At 39.4% G+C, this 21,110-nt stretch overlaps 1 protein-coding gene across 1 annotated transcript in view; it reads right to left on the bottom strand.

Moving 5' to 3' along the window:
* The window catches only part of LOC111864576 (general transcription factor 3C polypeptide 1), a gene marked incomplete at its 3' end in the record, with an annotated part of 63,671 nt that overhangs the window by 28,889 nt on the left and 13,672 nt on the right, over positions 1-21,110 (bottom strand). The window contains 8 exon segments of the mRNA XM_023851926.2: positions 53-224; positions 6,767-6,944; positions 7,681-7,961; positions 8,904-9,144; positions 11,352-11,560; positions 16,963-17,140; positions 19,025-19,178; positions 20,448-20,813. Coding sequence (XP_023707694.2) covers positions 53-224; positions 6,767-6,944; positions 7,681-7,961; positions 8,904-9,144; positions 11,352-11,560; positions 16,963-17,140; positions 19,025-19,178; positions 20,448-20,813 — 1,779 coding nt within the window.

The raw sequence follows: 21,110 nt of genomic DNA on the forward strand, positions 1-21,110 counted from the left end.
ACAAAACAAATTAAAACATTCATTCATCAGAATTTCAATGTTGTTAACTCACGAGAAGAATGCGGAGTCCAGCCCAGCAGCTCCTCTCTTGTCTCCTGGTACTAATCCAGTGTCTCGCTTCAGAGCATCTTGTGGCAGTCTGGGCTGGATAGCATCGATCATGACCTGCTTGCTCTGTAGGAACTCCAGCACTATGTCCTTCCCAGTGACACACATACAACCCCCTAGCCATCAAAAGAAATATATATTGTTATATTACATTCATATTCAATTCAAAGGGCTAAAAAATAGCCAACCTCCCCCCCCCCCACCCCCAGAATCTGATGACTGGAATTTTTAAATGCAGAATGCANTACCCTTTCTGGGGCATGGATATTTTCTTTTTAAAGGCACACAGCTGTCTGAGCTTTCCTTGTTGTCCTTAGCAGCTGCTTTCTCCTTTAAACCCACCACACTGCCCAAGCCTCCTTACTCACCAGATTCATCTATACCTCCCATTGGTCACTCATGTCACCTGCTTCCTACCGTCTCCTATCCATCCACTTTTGGAAATACAGCCATTTTCAGCCCAGAACTTGCTACCCTTCCCCTTGCTCCTGCTGGTCTTCTCTGGGCTTCTTTTCAGGCCAGCACTGGAACCAGCATTTCCATGTGCAGCGCATTTTACTTGCTTCTATCCAGTGTCACTATACCATGTCACATCCCAGAACTTCAGACTGAAGCTGTTCAACTGAGCACAGAACATTTATGTACTAGATATAAAATGGTATGACTGTGGCAAACAGTCTTCCTCTTATGGCACAATGGTTAATTGCAGAAAAATCGCTAGTCATTCATACATTTACATTGTTCTTTTAATGGCTTAGCAAATGTTTCATTGTTTTAAAAGAAGTGTGGACATTCAAATTTGCCTCTCACATGGGGTGGCAACTTCTCAATCCAAACTGTGCTAATCCCAGGCATAACTATAATTCTGTACTTGCTTCTCTTCTTTGCTCAGCAAATTTCAGCCTTGAGGGTGAGCATGTCATTTAGCAAAACACAGCACTGAAGTGTCTTCTGGCTTACATGAATATGACAAGAACTGGTTTGACACTTTTCTGCAACATGTGTCAAACGTCAAGCTTTGTGATAAACACAAGTGACATAATATTATAAATCTGTCGATAGTTTCCAGCAGAGCCTTGTTCACTCTATGAATTGGCAAAAGTTCTCACACAGTCCACTTCCACTTGTGGTATGCTTTTTGACACATTCATAATTTTGGTAAGTCAAAAAGTCTGATTAGAGTTCCATAATCCTTAACAATTTAACTTTTAGTTTACATTCATTTATGTATCACTTTAAATTTGTCAGCGATTTGTAGTCCAGTGTGTTTAATTTCAATGCCATTCATAATCCTATTACATATCTCATACTTACATGCATTACATTTGTGATAACAATAAAAAATAAAAATACAAACAATTCTTCCCCTTTTACAGCAGCAAGAAGCCAGAATCTTTCTGAAATATACTAGAGTGGCATTAATCCAAGTGTTCACAGTACAGTGATTGTATAGAATTTCTATAGAAATGTTTTCCAGTCTTTTTACTATCTGCAGCAACTATTTACAGAACAAAGATGACAAAAGATAAGAAATGCTTTTATGTATCACTTTAAATTTGTCAGCGATTTGTAGTCCAGTGTGTTTAATTTCAATGCCATTCATAATCCTATTACATATCTCATACTTACATGCATTACATTTGTGATAACAATAAAAAATAAAAATACAAACAATTCTTCCCCTTTTACAGCAGCAAGAAGCCAGAATCTTTCTGAAATATACTAGAGTGGCATTAATCCAAGTGTTCACAGTACAGTGATTGTATAGAATTTCTATAGAAATGTTTTCCAGTCTTTTTACTATCTGCAGCAACTATTTACAGAACAAAGATGACAAAAGATAAGAAATGCTTGACAATGGGTCAAATTCAGACTTTGAAATTCATTGTAGTCAAATTTTGAATTGTCCATATCAAAAATCATATAAGATCCCATGTTACTGAGTCAGGAACTACAGTAATTTTGAACTTTCTGAAGTAATCTGATATTGAATTAATGAGGTCTTACTGTAAACAGGGGAGCTGGGATAGTGTAGTTGGTATAGCGACTGGCTATGGGCTGGTCAACCGATGGGTCAGAGTTCGAGTCCCAGTATGGTCAACAACTTTCTCTTCTCCATGTTGTCCAGGCCAGCTCTGGGGTCCACCTAACCTCTAACCTCCTATTCAACAGGTACTGGGGGCTCTTTCTCCAGGTTAAAGCGGCCAGAGCCTGAAGTTGACCGCTCACCTCCAGCTAGTGCCGAGGTCAAGAAAATGTGGATCTATACATCCACTCCCCCCATATTGTACAGAGAATAGCAAATGAAGTGACAATTCATAATAAAATATGAGAATTTGAAAAATCACCAGATTGTGATTAATGTGTATGAATTTTGACTCATGGAAATGCTGAAAGAGTAGAAATTGCACTTCCAGAGAGAGATGACAATATCTGTTTCATCCTGCCATATTGAAGAACCATGTGGAGCTTACATTTGAGTCATTTTTGTTTACTAATTTAAATTAAAAAGAAAATCTGTATTTGTGCCACATTTTCAAAACATCTGTTTCATATCATTATGTCATGATTTTGCCCTGAATTTTGGTGACGAGACAGTAACATATACTTAGTTTTCTCTGTGTTTACTTCTAGACCAACCTCTTTACTTGCGTCAATTAAAGTTTGTGTGTTTTTCTTTATGGTATCTACATTATCACCCAGTAGATTCACATCATCAGCACAGACCAACAGCTGATGTGTCCCATTTAATTTCAGTCCCACCTGGTTTCCCTGGACCTTCCTAATTGCATATTCTAAGGCAAACTTGAAAAGGAATGGTGATAAAGCATCTCCCTGTTTTAGACCATTCTGGATAGGAAATTTATCAGACAAATGTTTACCTTCATGGATTTTATGATACGTTTCATTTAAACACATTTTAATCAATCTAACTTGTTTCATGGGTACCCCAAGCTCTATCAGAATATTGTGCAATACTTCCCTCCTAACTGAATCATATGCTTTCTTGAAGTCTAGCTGATGTACTGTCTCATCGTACTCCCATTTTTTCTCCAATATCTGACGAATGCAAAAGATCTGATCTGTAGTTGATCTGTTACATTGAAATCCACACTGATGATCACCAATAATTTCATCTATATATGGATTTAACCTTGAAAGAAGAATATTAGACAAAATTTTATATGAAGTTGATAGCAGTGATATCCCCTGATAATTACTACAGTCAGTTTTATCACCCTTCTTGGGCACTGGTACAATAATAGACTCCTTCCACTGATCAGGCAATTTTTCCTTATGCCAAATAGAAGTAATTAGATTTTGGATCTTAGAACGTAATATTTCGCCTCCTGCTTGAATAAGTTCTGCCGGAATTTGATCACTACCTGGCGATTTATACCGTTTCAATTTTGTAATAGCACTTTGAAACTCAAAAGGACTAGGATCAGGTACTAACGGCTCAGCTGTATGGATTTCTGTCTGCCTAACATAACTGACCTTATGTACATTCAGTTACTGAGAGAAGTAGTTCTTCCACCTATTTAAAATGTTCTGGGAACCTGCAAGCAGATCACCATTCTCATCCTTCACTTAGTTACTGCTAGGCTGGTAACCCCTCTTAAAGTCATTTACTCCTCTATACAGGTCTCTAATGTTCTTGTTCTTACTGTTCATTGCAAGCTCATCAATTTTGTCTTTCAGTTATAACTCTTTTTTTTTCCTGAAATGCCTGCTGGTTTCATGTTTTAAATTGTTCAGATTATCCCCATTTAACTCGCTTGGATCCTGTAACCATTGCAATTTGGCCTGCTTTCTTTGGTCTAATAATTTTTAGCATCCTTCATCGAACCACGGCTTATGCTTCTTTGGTTTATAATAACCTAGACTATCTTTGGCAGACATTTTTATATTTTCTCTAATAGTTTCCAAAGCTTTATTAACATCCACCTTAGTGTCCAAGTTTTCCAAAGCCGTGAACCTATTTGAGATTTCAACACAATACTGTTCTTTACCCTCTACCTCATTTAATTTATTGAGATTGAACCTCCCCATATGAACTCTGTGTGTTGTTTGTTTGCTCACTGCTAGTCTTTCCCTAACCTTTGCCACCGCCAGGTAGTGGTCAGTATCATAATCTGCCACCCTGAATGATCGGACATCAAGTATACCTGAATGCCGTCTCCTGTCTATCAAAATATTGTCTATTTGATTGTGTATCTTCCCATCAGGAGATGTCAAAGTAAATTTATGAATGTTACGATGTGGGAACATTGTACTTTCGACAGTAAGATTTTTTGATGTGGCAAAGTTTACTACACTAACTCCATTATCATTACTAATTTCATGCAAACTCTCATTCCCAATCGTTGGTTTGAACATGTTTTCCTTACCTGCGTAGCACGTCCACAAAGTAAGTTTCCCACTCATCCCACAGCTAGCAAAACTTATATTGCGCGAAGCGACTGCGCGTACGTGATAGAGCAATGACATAGCATGGCGCATGCACAAACGGAATTTCCTGCGTTCCCACAGTAGCATCGTTGCAGCTGTTGAAGATGGAGGCTCTTATTCCAACTCCCGCCGACTGTGAAGTGAGGTCAGTGATAAAGTTTTTCAATGCACAGAGCATAGCGCCGATCGAAATTCATCATCAGCTGTGCCGGGTCTATGGGCCTAATGTCATGAGCAAGCAGATGGTGCGTTGCTGGTGCAGACAATTTTCAGCAGGTCGACAAAGTGTGCATGATGAGAAGCACAGTGGGCGGCCATCCATCATTACAGACGACCTGGTGGAGCTTGCGCGGGAACGCATTATGGAGAATTGTCGTGTCACAATTGCGGAACTCAGCAGTCATGTCCCGCAGATTTCCCGCTCCTTGTTGCACGAAATTGTCACGGAGTATCTGTTGTTCAGGAAATTGTGCGCCAGGTGGGTGCCGAAGCAACTGACACCAGAACACAAAACAAAGCGCATGCAGTCAGCATTTACCTTTCTGCAGCAGTACCATGATGACGGCCACGAGTTTCTGGACAGGATCATCACAAGTGATGGATTGCACACATTACCCCAGAAACCAAGCAGCAGTCAATACACTGGCGTCACAGTGGATCTCCCTGTAAGACGAAATTCAAGCACACATTGTCGGCGTGGAAAGTGATGTGTACGGTATTCTGGGACAGACGGGGCGTTCCCCATGTCGACTTCCTGACCAGAGGTGAGACGGTGAATGCTGAGCGTTACTGTGAAACACTGCAGAAATTGCGACCCGCCATTCAGAACAAGCGGCACGGGATGCTTAGTGCCGGTATTGTCTTCTGCACGATATTGCTAGGCCGCACATGGCTCGACGGACAGCAAGTCTCCTGCAGGAGTTCAGCTGGGAGGTGTTTAATCATCCACCCTACAGGCCGGACCTCGCTCCCAGTGATTTCCATCTTTTCCTACACCTCAAGAAATTCCTGTCCAGTGAGCGTCAGCGTTTTGAGAATGACAGAGAGGCGGAGATGGTTGTCACACAGCGGTTCCAATCCCGGGCGGCAGACTTCTATGACACAGGTATTCAAAAGTTGGTCCCACGGTATGACAAATGTCTCAATTCCGGTGGCGATTATGTTGAAAAATAGCTGAACACTTGCTGTGTCTGTTGCAATAAATATTTCCATGAAATTGTGTTTTGTTTCTGTAAATGGCCCCCAGGGAAACTTACTTTGTGGACGAGCCTTGTACTTTGGCATTGAAATCTCCTAACAAAATTTTCATAGGGTACTTTGGGAATTTATCAAATACATGTTCTAGTTATTCATAGAATCTGTCCTTTATGTCATCAATTTTATCTTCTGTTGGGGCATGAACATTCATAACAATGATATCACACCAGCGACCTTTTAGTATTATATATGATATCCTATCACCAACGAACTCTACCCTCTTAACTGCTGATACGATTCTCTTATGTACAAAAAACCTGTACCTAATTCATGATTTTCATTACCCTTTCCATAGAAAAATGTATAGTCTCCTGCTGGTGCGATGCCACCTCCATCCCATCTGACCGCCTGTCCTCCCGCTAAATCTAACTTAAATTTTAAGATTTCTTCTGCCACTGCCCTGTACAAACTTCATACATTCCAAGTGCCAAATCTCACATCCATTTTCACTAGCTTAGGTCGTTTATTCAAAGAATCCATCCAGGTCTGAGGCTTTGTGTTCATTTTTGTAACATGATGATTTTTTACGGTGAGGAGTTGTTAGCCCCATGCCCAACCCCCAAGCTGGAGGGCCACCCCTTGTTGGCTGTCCGCAACTGCTTATTCACTATATTTTCAGCTTCCCTCCAAAACTGGGGGGTGTCTCCTCCATCCACAACCTGAGGACGTGCCATGCTGTGGTGACAGGGACCCACTAGCAATAAAATAATAATTTATTTGGAAGTTACAATGTGGACTGCTAATTCGGAAACACATCACAGTCCACATGACAAGTATCATTCAACAAAAGATCGGTAAGGACTCAAACAACGAAAAGAAAAAAAGGTAGCAACTGAAGGCCAACAGGAGTGACACAGTAACATGAAATGTGTTTTTGTCAGAGTGTTAATATTTCAGGCAGCAGCAACATTTCTATTTATCACTGAAAGCTTTCTCCAAATTGACGTACCCAACTGTGTATGGATGCAGAAGTTCCACATCTCATACCAGTACTTATCCACATCGTTCTGTCTATGAAACTCATATTTGTGTTCCGTGTATGTTATATCATCTGACACCTGATGGTAGCCTGGACGTGAAGGGGTTGTGTCCAATAACGTTGTCCTGCGGTTCAGAAAAACAAAAACCTGAAATAAAACACGCCCTATATAATTTACAATATTGTAATATAAAATTAGGGAAATATGACTAATGTAACTCCATTTGATAACTTTCCATAAATGTCCACTGATCTAACATGACCTTCCGTGTGCTGCAATAACCAGATTTAAGTATTCATCATCACGAGAAGCTGCACTAGGGAGAAAATAACATGTACAGAGTCTCCCCATTTTACAACGTTCACATTATGAAATTTTACCCATGTGAATATTTATAATGAAATGAATATCCTTGGCTTCACTTGTCACCTGAACACAAACTTGCTCATCGAAAATCCTTTCCAAACCAAAGTGAATGCACACAAATGGAAACAGAAACAAATACTGTATACTGTACGCAACTTTGCCCAATCAGCCTCCCTTACACTCTGCTGTGGCATGCACCTTGTCAAATATTTTGTTGTTTCAACAATTTCATTGGTATTCTTTAAAGCATAATAGGTTCTGCAACAGTTACAGCATAATCTGTTTCCAGTGCTTATATGCTTCACATTATGGGATAAAATTGGTCACTCATATATTTGTTCTTAACAATAATTATTGTGATAAGGCACGTGGTCAGCACAGCTGGCCTCTTATCCACTACAGTGGATTCAGACAAAAGACACAACATTCTTTCTCACTAAACAATACCTCTTTGCTGGGTGGAATGCTTCTTACAACCTGTTATACAATGTTAGCAGATTTCTTCACCAAAAAATACCTGATCCTTTTCCTTGAGGCGCTGAGGGCCAAACTGAATAAGACCAACATAGCAGAGGCGCTGCAATACTTCATGGATACTGAAGATGTAACGCCTGGCAGTTATGAGTACATTACGAAGACGTGGAGGCAGATGCCGGACCAGAAAATGACGGCGTATTGGATGCATCAAGTACTGCTCTAGTTCAGGGACTATAAACGTGACATTGATAACCTTCACAAATATGCAAAGTGGCAACCGCAACAGCAGGTCACACACGATAGCCCAGCCTTCTGGCCAACCTGAAAAAATTACCAAAATTTAGTAGGCAAGGTGACACTCAAAATTTTTTAGCTTAATCGAGAAAAATCTTGACTCAATTGCTGATTTTTCAGTTTTTAACTTTGGGAATTTTCAGATAATTGCTCTGTGCAGTAGCATGCAAACTACATGAGCCATCAGACTTACAACAGTTGACAGTCCTACCATGTATCAAATTGCCAACAAAATCTCTCCCCCCCTCTCTTTTCCCCTGGGGTGAAAAAAGACATAGCCTTAGAACTGATAGTTTTAACACAAGGATTTATGTAAAATTTTCATTAACAAGAAATCTGATTTCAAAAGGGATAAGTGGTAACCTTCAGTGCACTCTGAAAAAAGTTGGGTTATCATGCTAATTACAGCAGGGTTGGGGGGGGGGAGAACAATGAAAATGAAACTTGGTCCAGCAGAGAACATTGTCCTTTTTCTTCCTTATCTTGAAATTTTTCCACATTCTTGCCTCAATCTCATCTTTAAGTGAAAAGTTATTCTCACACATCCCTAAAATTGAGCTATGTGGAATGTTCATATTGAAGAGAGGACAAAGTATTCCATTTTATCAGAATGAGGGATCCCATTTAGTTATATTAAAACTCATATGCAGTAACATATGCAAATGAAGTTCCCATAAAATCACAAAGAACATTATGATGCCAGGAACCATGATATTATGCTATACTTAATCACAATTCACTGCTCAGAACTGTAAAATTAGGTTTTTATGAAGTCTGCTTTACAATTTCTTTTCTATACAAAGTTATTAGCTACACAGTGTTCTAGTTACGATGAAGAAGCTTGTGTTTCTTCCACAAATAATACACACAGCCAGCAAGCAAAGTTTTATACTTATCTAACCACTTTGTTTGGAAAGTGTCCAAGTTTAAGAATTTCATAAATAAAAGTTCCCTGTTATACATAATTACCTGCATGCTTAGGGAGTGGAGGCACAAACATTTTCCAATCGACGTCTTCACTGTAGATTTTAGACATTTCTTCCACAACTTCATCAGTGAGAGAATTGTCTCTCTGCCTGAGACGATTGACTGTGGCTTCCTGATCAAGGTTCTCATTTCCTGTATAGCCGTAAATCAGGTAAAAGAGGAGCTGATGCATTATCTGCATCCGCACAAACTTTGGAGAAAATCCATACTTCTTGCCAACTTTCTGCAGACAATTGAAGCAAGAACTTATTTTCTTAATAAAAGAAACTAATCAAAAAGCATGAATTGATGGAGAAATATGGGTGGTATATGACTCCACATTTTTCACCATGCAGACAGCACGGCTATGGACAGACTGGAATTAGTAAACAATAATAGTACACAGATGTGACTGCAATGGGCAAGTATAAGTGAAAGTATTGCTGCAGCCCGGGAAAACAAGATCAAAGGCAGAAGTAACACAGTAGTCAGAGTCAGTATGAACATATAAACAATGGAGGAAGGTTATATGATGTACTGATTTAAACTTCATTAGGTTTGGATAGGAGGTTTTGCGGCATGCTCAATCAGAACTCTAAATATGAAAACGTTTTTTGAGGATGCAGTCGAGTTCATGTAGACCAGGCACGTCCAACTTCAAACAAGTTGTGACTGACTTTTTAGTGTGAAAACTGCCAGTGATTTACCACACCCTCCTATCGTTGTACCTCATTTAAGGCAAAAATATTTGTAAAAATAACATGACACATGATGTTTGTTGTAAAAGCAACTAGTAACTGGGCTGTCTCTGATGTCTGTAGCTTCATCCAGTTGGAGGGAGAAAGCAACACAAATGGAAACATCTTTCAGCAACTGTTCAGTTATGTTTCCACACATCATTTATATTCATGGCACAATGGTGTTTCTTGATAATTAAAGATCTTGAATAGTAGCTATGATCTCTTTCTTATTTTATATTATATATTACAAGTGAATTTACATGCTTGTCACATATAATTTCCTTATAGGCCTATGAGATCGACCATAAATCGTCCCTCAATCGACCGGTCGATTGCGATACCATCATCTTAACAAAGCATTTTCTCATGTGTACAAGGGTGAGTCAAATGAAAACCTTAAATTTGTAATAAAAAATCGAAATTTTGCGCCATTATCATTTAAGTTGGTAAGCGTGCTACAAACAGCGTGCAGAATGGCCTGTAGGTTGCAGCATAGTGCAGATGCATGAACACTGTCACAGCACCAGTATAAGTTGGCTGCCCACTTGAGACTTGCACCAGGGAAGAACAGCGTTCTGTTATTCGGTTTTTGTGTAGTGAAGGTGTGAAACCTATTGAAATTTATCGAAGAATGAAGTTTCAGTATGGTGATGCATGTTTGTCACAGCAGCAAGTGTACGAATGGAGTAGGAAGTTTGCAAATGGTGTGACTTCAGTGGACGATGCTCCTCGTCTGGGTCAGGCACATCGAGTTGTGACTCCAGAGAACACTGCAGCAGTTGAAGCCATAGTGAGAAAAAACCGCCAAGTGACATTGAATGAAATTGCAGCAAGTTTAAACATTAGTCATGGTTCAGCACACCACATTGTGCACGATGTGCTCCAGTTTCACAAAGTGTCTGCAAGATGGGTGCCACAGCAGCTGACTCCTGAATTGAAAGACCAACGTATTGATGCTTGTGAAGAACTTCTGCAGTGCTTTGAACGAGAAGGTGATGACTTCCTTGCAAGAATCGTTACTGGGGATGAAACCTGGGTTCACCTCCACCAACTAGAAACGAAGAGAGTGAGCAAGGAATGGCGCCACTCCTCATCTCCAAAACCGAAGAAGTTTCGAACACAACCATCAGCAGGTAAGGTTAAGCTATTCTCTTTTGGGACGAAAAAGGCGTCATCTTGGAGCACTACATGCCTAGAGGGACCACTGTCACCAGTGCATCATACTCAGGTCTCCTAAAATCATCTTCGGCCTGCAATCAAATCAAAGTGACATGGATTGCTGTCCACAGGTATCCTTTCGCAACATGACAATGCAAGGCCCCATACTGCCCGTACAACAGTTGTGACAATTAATGACCTGCATTTTGAGTGTCTTCCTCATCCGGCATACTCACCAGACCTTGTCCCAAGTGATTTCCATATGTTTGGACCACTCAAAGAAGTAATGGGAGGAAAGACGTTCCATTCTGATGAAGAGGTACACCACGCAGTGCATGAGTGGTTGCCGTGGACTACCAAAAGAATTTTTTTCTAAAGGAATTCATGCACTTTGTAAGTGCTGGAGGACTTGCATTGAAAGTGGGGGAGATTATGTTGAAAAGTGGTACAGCTTTGTACCACTTGTGCACAATAAATAATACTCAAAAAAATATTTGTTTTCATTTGACTCGCCTACATATATTCATATTCAACAATACAATACAATACCTACCTTATCATAAACAAAGTCCAGTGATTTTGTCTTATCCTTATTTGATGAAATAGCTTTCATCTCATTCATGCTCCTATGTATTGATTCACCTGAAAACTTTTCATCTTCCTTTTCTTTGGAATCACTGGAAGTTTTAGATGCTTTCTCTTTAGCAATGATGAAAAGCTTCATCTTGGCTTGTTCAATTGCAGACTGGATTATGCCATGATCTATAATGCAATACTTAAGTTACATAATTACAGTGAAATAAAATATAAGATAAAAATCATCGGTCTCAAACTTTTTATACTGAATCAAGGAAAATTTACCTTGATCTCAATTCAAACACTGACTGGTCAGTCTCAAACTTCATGACTTTTCAGAAAAATTCTTTTGCTTTTTGCAGTAGCAGGACAACTACCTGATATATCAGAATCATAATGGTTGGCAATGATAAGCATTGATTGATTTATAACAAAACCTGTCTTCTGTTTTCTATCCATGGTGATAAAGGAGTGGCTTCAGAATTGAATTTTTATTAAAATACAATGATATATGAAATTCTGTAATCAAAAAAGGATCTGTGTAAGATTTGAGGTTTTCACGGCGATGACCATGAAGAAAGCCATCTTCTGGTATGTGGCACCATGTAGAAATTGTGTTAACTGACGTTTTGGAGAACATATCGCCTCCATCTTCAGGGTAGAAGACAAGAAGAAATCCATGAGCAAACCAGCTACAGCAGGTGCAACAGACCGTCGGTAAACACAGCGTATAAGAGAAGGAGGGAAGTGAGTGTGGCTACATAGGGAAATAGTAGAGAGGGGGAGGAGAAGGGTCTGGTGGAATAGCCAGCAGGTAGTGGGCCAGAGCTGGTACAGAGTATGTGTTAGGGGGAGAGAAGGGAAGGTTAAATGGAGGGCATTAACCCTGTAGCTTGGGGGCTGTGATGGACCTGAGTGGCCTATAGGGTCTGCCGTATTTCGGAGGTTATTTGAGGGAACAGATGAGAGGCTTCCATGACTTACTGAGACAAAACCCCACCTCTCTGTTCATATTGTCGGGATGGAGTTCGATCTCAATGGCCTCCCTAATGATGCGATCCATATAATGGGTCTTGGTAGCAAGGATGGAGGTATTCTGAAGCTGAATGCGGTCAGTTTTGATGTAGTGTCGCTCTTCACCAGAGTGCCTATGGATCTGCTAGACAACATTTCGAAGATGATATCTTGAGACTCTTCCACCATGTCCTGACCACCTCATACTTAATCTTCGATGGCCAGTTCTATGAACAAAATGATGGTGTGGCGATGGGCTCGCCACTGTCTCTGGTCATTGCAAACTTATATATGGAGGACTTCAAGGAGAGGGCATTCGACTTGGCCCCACACAAGCCCCACTGCTGGTTTCACTATGTGGATGACAACTTCGTCATCTGGCCACACGGGCCCCGGCAAGCTTAAGGACTTCCTGAACCACCTGTATCCACTAGTGCATTAAGTTCACAATGGAGACTGGAATTGAGGGCCACCTCCTCTTCCTGGCTATAGATATTTACAGGAGACCCGATGGTTCTCTGGGCCATAGAGTGTACCATAAATCCACCCAAACAAACCTGTACCTTAATGCTGTGTCCCACCACCACCCTTTCCAACAAGCAAGCTGTACTTTCCGCACTGATGCACAGGGCTAGAGCTCTATGCGATCAAGACAACCTACATGTGGAGTTGGTACAACAACCAGCAGATCCACAGAGTTCTCAACCGTCGGCCTGAAGATAAACCGGACTCAGTCGCCTTCCTGCCCTATGTCGGGACCATATTCAGCCGTATTAGCAGTGCTGTCCTGGCACAACATCAAATCAGTGGGCCTGCCTCCAAACAAATTATTCAGTTTCTTCTGGCCGGTCAAAGATAGCCTGGGACTAAGGACACTGGGTGTACACAGTATCCCATGCGAGTGCTGCAAGGTCTATATTGGGCAGACAGGCTGTTCTGTGGACACAAGGTTGAAGGAGCATCAGTGACACATCCGTCTTGAACATCCAGAAAAGTCAGCTGTGGCTGAACACAGCATCGATTTGGGACACGGCATTCAGCTTCAGAATACCTCCATCCTCGCCACCAAGACCCGTTATATGGATCGCATCATTAGGGAGGCCATTGAGATCGAACTCCATCCCGACAATATGAACAGAGAGGTGGGGTTTTGTCTCAGTAAGTCATGGAAGCCTCTCATCTGTTCCCTCAAATAACCTCCGAAATACGGCAGACCCTATAGGCCACTCAGGTCCATCACAGCCCCCAAGCTACAGGGTTAATGCCCTCCATTTAACCTTCCCTTCTCTCCCCCTAACACATACTCTATACCAGCTCTGGCCCACTACCTGCTGGCTATTCCACCAGACCCTTCTCCTCCCCCTCTCTACTATTTCCCTATGTAGCCACACTCACTTCCCTCCTTCTCTTATACGCTGTGTTTACCGACGGTCTGTTGCACCTGCTGTAGCTGGTTTGCTCATGGATTTCTTCTTGTCTTCTACCATGAAGCTGGAGGTGATATGTTCTTCCAAAACGTTGGTTAACACAATTTCTACATGGAGCCACATCCCAGAAAACGGCTTTCTTGAAAAAAGGATCTGATATCAAACTGGATAAGTAACACTTCAGTGCACTGTGAAAAGTGGGTAGTGTTATAATGTGTGACTAGTGAAAAAATGGACTAACTCATTCTTTCAATGCTTTTTAAATATTTTCATATTCTCATCTCAGTTTTATCGTGAACTGTAAAAGTAATTCTTTCACATGCCTAATGCATATAGTAGTTAGTTATTTAGTTATTTAGAGAGGGTGGGTTTCCCCATGCACCGCGACCAGTTTGATCTATTGTGCTTCCCTCTATGATATTCTATACCAGTCTCTATACCCTACCGATAAATGGTGCGTACCATCAGTCCCGCCGAGCAAGCGAGTTCGGCCACTTGCTTAGCGGTGTCTATAATGCTTCCCCCATCTATCAGAGGCCTTAGAGACTATTGTTGGGCGGGAAACATCCTGGAATTTGGCTCAGTGATCCCCTTTGGGGATATGAGGTTCTTTTACGTGCCGTAAAGTTACGACACGGGACACACAGCTTAAAGTCCCTCCTGGAGGACTTGTTCCCCGAATTTTTCCACCCTTAAAAATTTGACGACCTCCGCCGGGTATTTGAACCCGCGTACCACGAGTCATGAGGTGGGAACGTTACCTTTTGATTACGGAGGCCGCTGTAATGCATATAGTAAATTCATACACAGTTCTTTGAAAAAATAGTCTTAAAAAGTAAACACCCAGTTTTATTTTGGTGTCATTATGGGAATTCTGCATAAATAGTACTGACATGGTATATACAAATTTATATTATTAATTTTTGTTCATAATAGTCTAAACAGACAATGATACAGTGATACTTGGCTTTTTAGAATTGTAACACTGTAGAAAGCAAAGAAATACATGGTCAATTTGATTATATTTGGTTAAATTTCTAGCTTATTCTTTCAAAATAACTCATAGTATCAAATAAATTTGTAAAACATAAAACATTTATCTCACTGTGTTCTATAATTTCTGTTAAATATTTTTTGATTACTAAATAATTATGAATGAACATGGTTCAATTGTTTCACATAATCCATACATATTATTTTATACAGAACTTAACCCTTTGCCAATTGTAATCAAACACTGCCTCAGCCCCTTAACCCCTTAGCCCTTCAAATATTAAATGCGTGCATTCTATTAGACACATGAGTTTCATAAATTGGACATATTTTGAAATCAGTAAATTATATTTATTTTCCTTTTCTGGGGTTCTTTAATTCAATGGCTGAAATTATACAGCACACAGTGATAAAATGAATAACAAATAATAAAGGAAAGTGGCAATGACCTAACATGAGGTACAGTACAATCTCAGCGCTTACTGGGAGGGACTGCGAGAAATGACAAAACATCTCAGTCAAGAGAGTTGGTCTCTGGGCCAAAACCTGAACGCAGAACCTTTGAACATGAAGAAGTGCTAGCCATCTAACAGTTATGCTTGGTGTCATAAATTATATCACAGTACACTTCTGACAGGAGCCAGATTAGCACACTTGGTACAGCAACTGGCTATGGGCTGGATGACTGGGGGAGTCTGAGTCCTGGTAGGGTCAAGAATTTTATCAATTTCATTTTTTTTATTTTTATTTATTATTATTATATTTTTATTATAATTATTATATTTATTATTATTTTTATTTATTTTATCATTTTACCAATGCTTCCACAGTGCTCTTGAAGCACCAATAAAATGATGCAATCGCTATATATGTTCCCAAGGAGATTATTTGAAGGGGATGGCAGACGAAACTGAGTAAGTTAAGCCAGCATTTCTTTTTTGACCTAGTCCAGAAACTTCCCAATAGCACAAGCTACAGAACTATCCTCCAAAATCTTGGAAGCATTGTAGTGTAAACACGTTACCAAGCAACAGCTCTGTAAACACAATACACGCCCACAACAGTAGAGCAAGCTGTGTTTTCTGTGTGTCTGGCAGTTGGCATAGGATCGGTGATGTAATGTATCAAGAGTTAGTGGTCGTCACTTGACATGTGTTTCCTGCATGTCCATCAGCTGCGCATGCGTGGTGATGTCACACAGCAACAGTAGATAGGGGTCATATGATATGTGTTTACTGTTGGTCGATATTGGTCCCTCTGTTATATAAGTGAGTGATAGAGTTCTGAGTTTGTCATAGAGAGAAATAGTAGCGGCAGAATCATGCAAACGGAGCAAAAAGTGGAGAATCCAGGAAGGTTCAACAGTTGAGAATATAGGGACGAGAATGGAGTGTGAATTGTGAAGATTAACTGAGTACAGAGTGAATGAAGATGAAATAACAGGTAGACTTCATAGTGTATGAAGTGGCAGTTTCTGTGTTGAGATCCATTGCTAGGAGATGGCTATTGCAAACAGAGAATTCTAGTGCATGTGCAACAGTGAACTGCAAAACGTGTAAATCAGCGATAGTGTTGTATTGCCTGTATTTAAGTGTAATCAAGAGACAGCATGTAACCGAAGTGCTAATAAATCAAATCATCCGAACTGGAACCCGTTATTCTCGTCACGCATACCATCCTAGATGTGACAGTATAATTATAATTTAAACTGGTTTTACTCTCATCAATTATTTCAGATATAAGAACAATGGCCTTGAATTAATCATTAGCTACACCTGGTGACAATGAGGCTTTTAATTTCGTGTAATGTCAGTGTTGTTATTTATTAACTGCTAGGTCAAGAGATAGTACTGCATACAAGCTATGTGTGAGATGGTCCAAGGAAATGTAACTTCACTTGAAATCAAATTCCTTGACAATGAGTAGAATACAAGTGACTATTCCCATTAGTGCCTTTAAGTATTTTGGCCACAACTCAAGGTCCTAAACATTCTGCAGCATCAGGTCTGGCAAAGGGTTAAGTGACTATTCTGCAAGTTCCAAAGCCAATAAAAGTTCCAATGGTCCTGCAAAAAAACAGCTGATCTTTTTCTTTTGTTTCTTTTCTTGTTAATGCTTCCAGTAATTAACTAACACAAATGTAACATAACTGACCTGTGGTGATGTCAGGATCGCAGATAAAGCTTAATACCTTTTCCTTGGTACCACCCTTCAACACAATCTTGATAACCTTGACATGGCCATCTTTGCTAAGCTTCACAAGGAGTCTCACTAAAGACTTCTTGTCTATCTTTACATTGTAGCCTTCCTTATCCTCCTCTTCATTGATATGCTGGAGAAATAAGTGTAACAGTTCAGTCTTACAACTATGCAACTACAACGTAGTGTCACGAAGCATTACAGACACACAAGAAACAGTTAAGAGTTAGTATTAGCTAAAGAATTGCAATCAGCTTGGAAAAGTAAGTAGAACGACAGTAATGGCTGAACACAGAATAACATGCTGTAACTGATTAATGAGGTAATCAAGGAAGTGAACTAGGTCAAGTGGCAGACACCATCAGGAATATTCACATAACACAGAAAAGTCAGTGAAGAGTCTGCATACAGCCCATGAACAACGGCATTTTGGGGAAAGGCTGAAGAAGACCCTGGGGCAGACAGAGTATTGAAACGTATAACAGGATAACGTAGATAGGATCTAAAAGTTTGTGATGATGATACCTTCATACAAATACTGTGTTTCTATCTTTGGAGACAGGGCCTAGCTCTATCGATTGTGTCTGACTGAGTAGGTTCCACCTGAAGATGGAGACAGAATCCAGTCTCTGAAACGCGTGTTTTAAATGAAAACAGGACAATAGATAATATCTAGAAACACAACAAATGTTAGATAATGTAGGCTATCCAAATACATACTCGTACTACTGACTACAAGGGCACAGTCAGAGCACAAGTTCCAAAATAGACTTCATTAACCTAACATCAACCTAACACATCAGATTTGTTCTTATGCAGAAAAATGGAAATACAATGTAGCCATGACTGATGAGAACCTCAACACTGCTGCAAGAAACAACAACATTGCATATTTCCTAACATTACATATATGGAAAAATCTGGCATGAAATAAATTTTTTTTTCCACCCAACACTTATGCCATAACAAGTGACTCATAACTAGCCCCAACTCCTTCAAGTAACAATCTACAATGACTGCATGCACAGTCTTACTTCCCAGGCTGTTTACGGTGGATAGTCCGAAGAGCTGTGTTTGCATGGTCCGAGCAATACACAATCAAAAATCATCATCCATCTCCTGAAAATGTTACACAGCTATAGGTCTGGATGCTGTATTTTGGGCCACATTGGGCCCAACTTGACAGCTTCAGGGTTCAGTCCTATCCAAATTTTAGCCATTGAGAAACATTTGAACTTCTCTTAAGGTAAAACAACTCGCTTCACTGTGCATTATATAACCTGGCTAGTGAGTAGGAGCTGGAAATTTTCCTGTAATGGCACTGTGCATTTAAGTTAAAAAGAGCCCAGTGTTAACGATGGAACAGATGGACATGCATACATCTGAATACAAAGCTCAAAACTACTCATAAGTGCATAAAATAGGAAGATGTATGGATGGAGATTTTGGACACTGTTCACCATTCTGAAGAACAAAGACAAAATTTGACGAGTGCTTCTATATAATGGAAAAACGGTGACATAAAGATTGGTTCAGACAAAGTGTAACCCTCAATGGAAATAAACAGTGTTATATTCTACGAGACGGCAATCTTAAAATAGTTTGTCGTTCTTTGCCTCTATGCACTTGTCCCTCATGCACTTTACAAACCTAATAGTCGCTATTATCTGGAAACACACATTCTGTATCACCATGATAATACAGAGAAACTAAAGCTGTTAAAGAGTCTTGTCAAGCATGTTATAGTGTGTGTGAGAAGCTATTGCAAGAGAGGGATTCTCTTACATTCAGTGAGTAAAAAAATTAATAACCTAAAACAGGATTATCTTACTATTAATGCAAGTTCAAAAATTCCATGCATGTGACTGAACTATCAACTTAATGAACACATACAACTAAAGTACAGATCAGCATGAGAAAACAAACGAAAAATTTGACTTCACACAGGAAGCAGTGTTAAAAGTAAAATCCTGTAAGACACACAGTCTTTTCTAAATATAAAAATGTCCAGGCTTACCTTCATAAGCTTGGTGAGATCGTCAATAACCTTATGAGTCCTAACAGCTTCAATGATAATATTGGCACGTCTCAGAATCCTGTATGTGATGTTAGGAGGGTCTATGTTGTGTGGGCTTATCTTCAAAAGTTCTTCAGTAAAGCTAGCCTGGTGCCTGCAAAAATAATAAGCATAAATATCAATCCCTTGATTGACAGAACTTGAATACCCAAATGCTTGAAACGCCCTAAGTTTCTTTAAGCTTTTTAAATTATATGATGAATTATTTTGATTAAAAATGCATTACTTTCTACTCAAAATCTATGAAACAAAAAGTAAATTAAAAGAACATCACTCTCTCTCCCTAATATGCATTTTAATGCTTGTTTTTCACAAAAACTATACACTGAATAATCAAAGTCTGGAATGGAAATTTGACTATCTCAGCTATATACTGCCTCCCATGACTTGAAAATTGAAGTGAAAATTTGCGAAAAACATAGATCTGAATAAATACAGAATGGGTTTAAGATTTAACATTGTCTATGAGCCTATGGCTGGAACCAACAAGCATGTAACATCTGAGACAGCAAAAGCAAAAGTCCACTGTAAAAGGATCACCAAGTTCTCATTACTCCCAAAACATGTAACATGCATAAAGACTTCTTATGCAGTTCCTGCGGTGATAGGCTGCAAATGGAGGAACATATCTTCTGGGACTGTAAAGTGTATGAGGACCAATGGTCAACACTGACAGATATTTTGTCTGAGAATAGCAAAAAAGAATATCCAAAGTCAGTTACAGAGCTCTTAAGGCTAGATGAAAAAGATTTGTGCATCTGTTACTTCATAAACAAAATTCTTAAAGTTATTTAAAAAGAAAAAGAAGTATATTCTTGGTAACATTAACAGTAACAGAGTTAATTTAAGAGAGATGTAAAAAAATTGCAGGGTGACCGCTATGATAGAAAAAGATGTTTATAAGAATGTGCTGCAGAGGGCTGAATGGGCACTGCCTAGGCAATTTTTGCATATACATGAATCTTTTTTTTTTAAATAAAAGAAAATACAGTTTCTGTGTACATGTCACCCTGTTGTGATGAAATCTTGAAATATGTAAACATAACAGGCAACCAATATATACCACTGCTACTCATACTGGCATGACCATATTCATGAATGGGTTCATGAAAATCAATAAAAATATTACTGCATCAAATCTGAAAATTGTACTAGTCAGTGAAAAACATGACATGAAATGAAGATGTACTACAGGCATGAATGCAAAGAGTACTCAAAGAAGAATAAGAAGAAATAAAATTAAATACAAGTTGCAGGAAGAGGAGAAGAAACTACAGGATAACTGAGAGACCAATAGTTCAGTCTCCCTTTTCAAAAAGTCATATTTTATCTGAATAAAATTCTCTCAGATATTTGTACTTACTCCTTAACTCCGAGAACATCTTCCATGTCTTCTAAAATTTGGGTTTCAATCTTTTGTTCATTCAAAGCAGCTTGAATATCAGAAGGTGGCTCTTCTTGAGAAGCCAGTTCTCGTGTCTCATCAGGGTCAACCTTCATTCTCTTCAATTCTAGATCACTGCTATCTGTTGATTCTTCTTCATGAAGACGTTTCTGATTCTTATGTGCATTCCTCCTCTCCTCAGAGAAAGACTTTTTCTCTGATTTAACTTTATTTTTCGACTGTTTATTTTTCCTCTCACGTCCAAGAAAGGTGAGCATCTTCTCCTTCTCCCGCATGAAGTCAACACTCATCTTGCCTTCCTTTACAAATTTCTTGCACATGTATCTGGAAACATGGACAGTTAGTTTTCTCTTACATGATTCTGGAAAACAGGTTGTATTTCTTACCAAAATCTTCACTATATTGGAGTGGCCACTTCCAAATTCTCAGCTGACTGTATTTAGATTTGTATAGCTGAACACTGGTTACCCAAATTAATTAATGGGAAACGTGGTTTTCATAATAAAAAATTTGGGTAATTGGACTAAATTCTTATCCATGAAAAACCATATTATAACAGTACTGCAATGTACTGGGCTATTACAGTATAACAGTAAAAACCAAAAAAACTTTTAAAACAGA

Source organism: Cryptotermes secundus, unplaced genomic scaffold (genome assembly GCF_002891405.2).
Source record: "Cryptotermes secundus unplaced genomic scaffold, Csec_1.0 scaffold3205, whole genome shotgun sequence".
In the NCBI taxonomy this organism is placed as follows: domain Eukaryota; kingdom Metazoa; phylum Arthropoda; class Insecta; order Blattodea; family Kalotermitidae; genus Cryptotermes; species Cryptotermes secundus.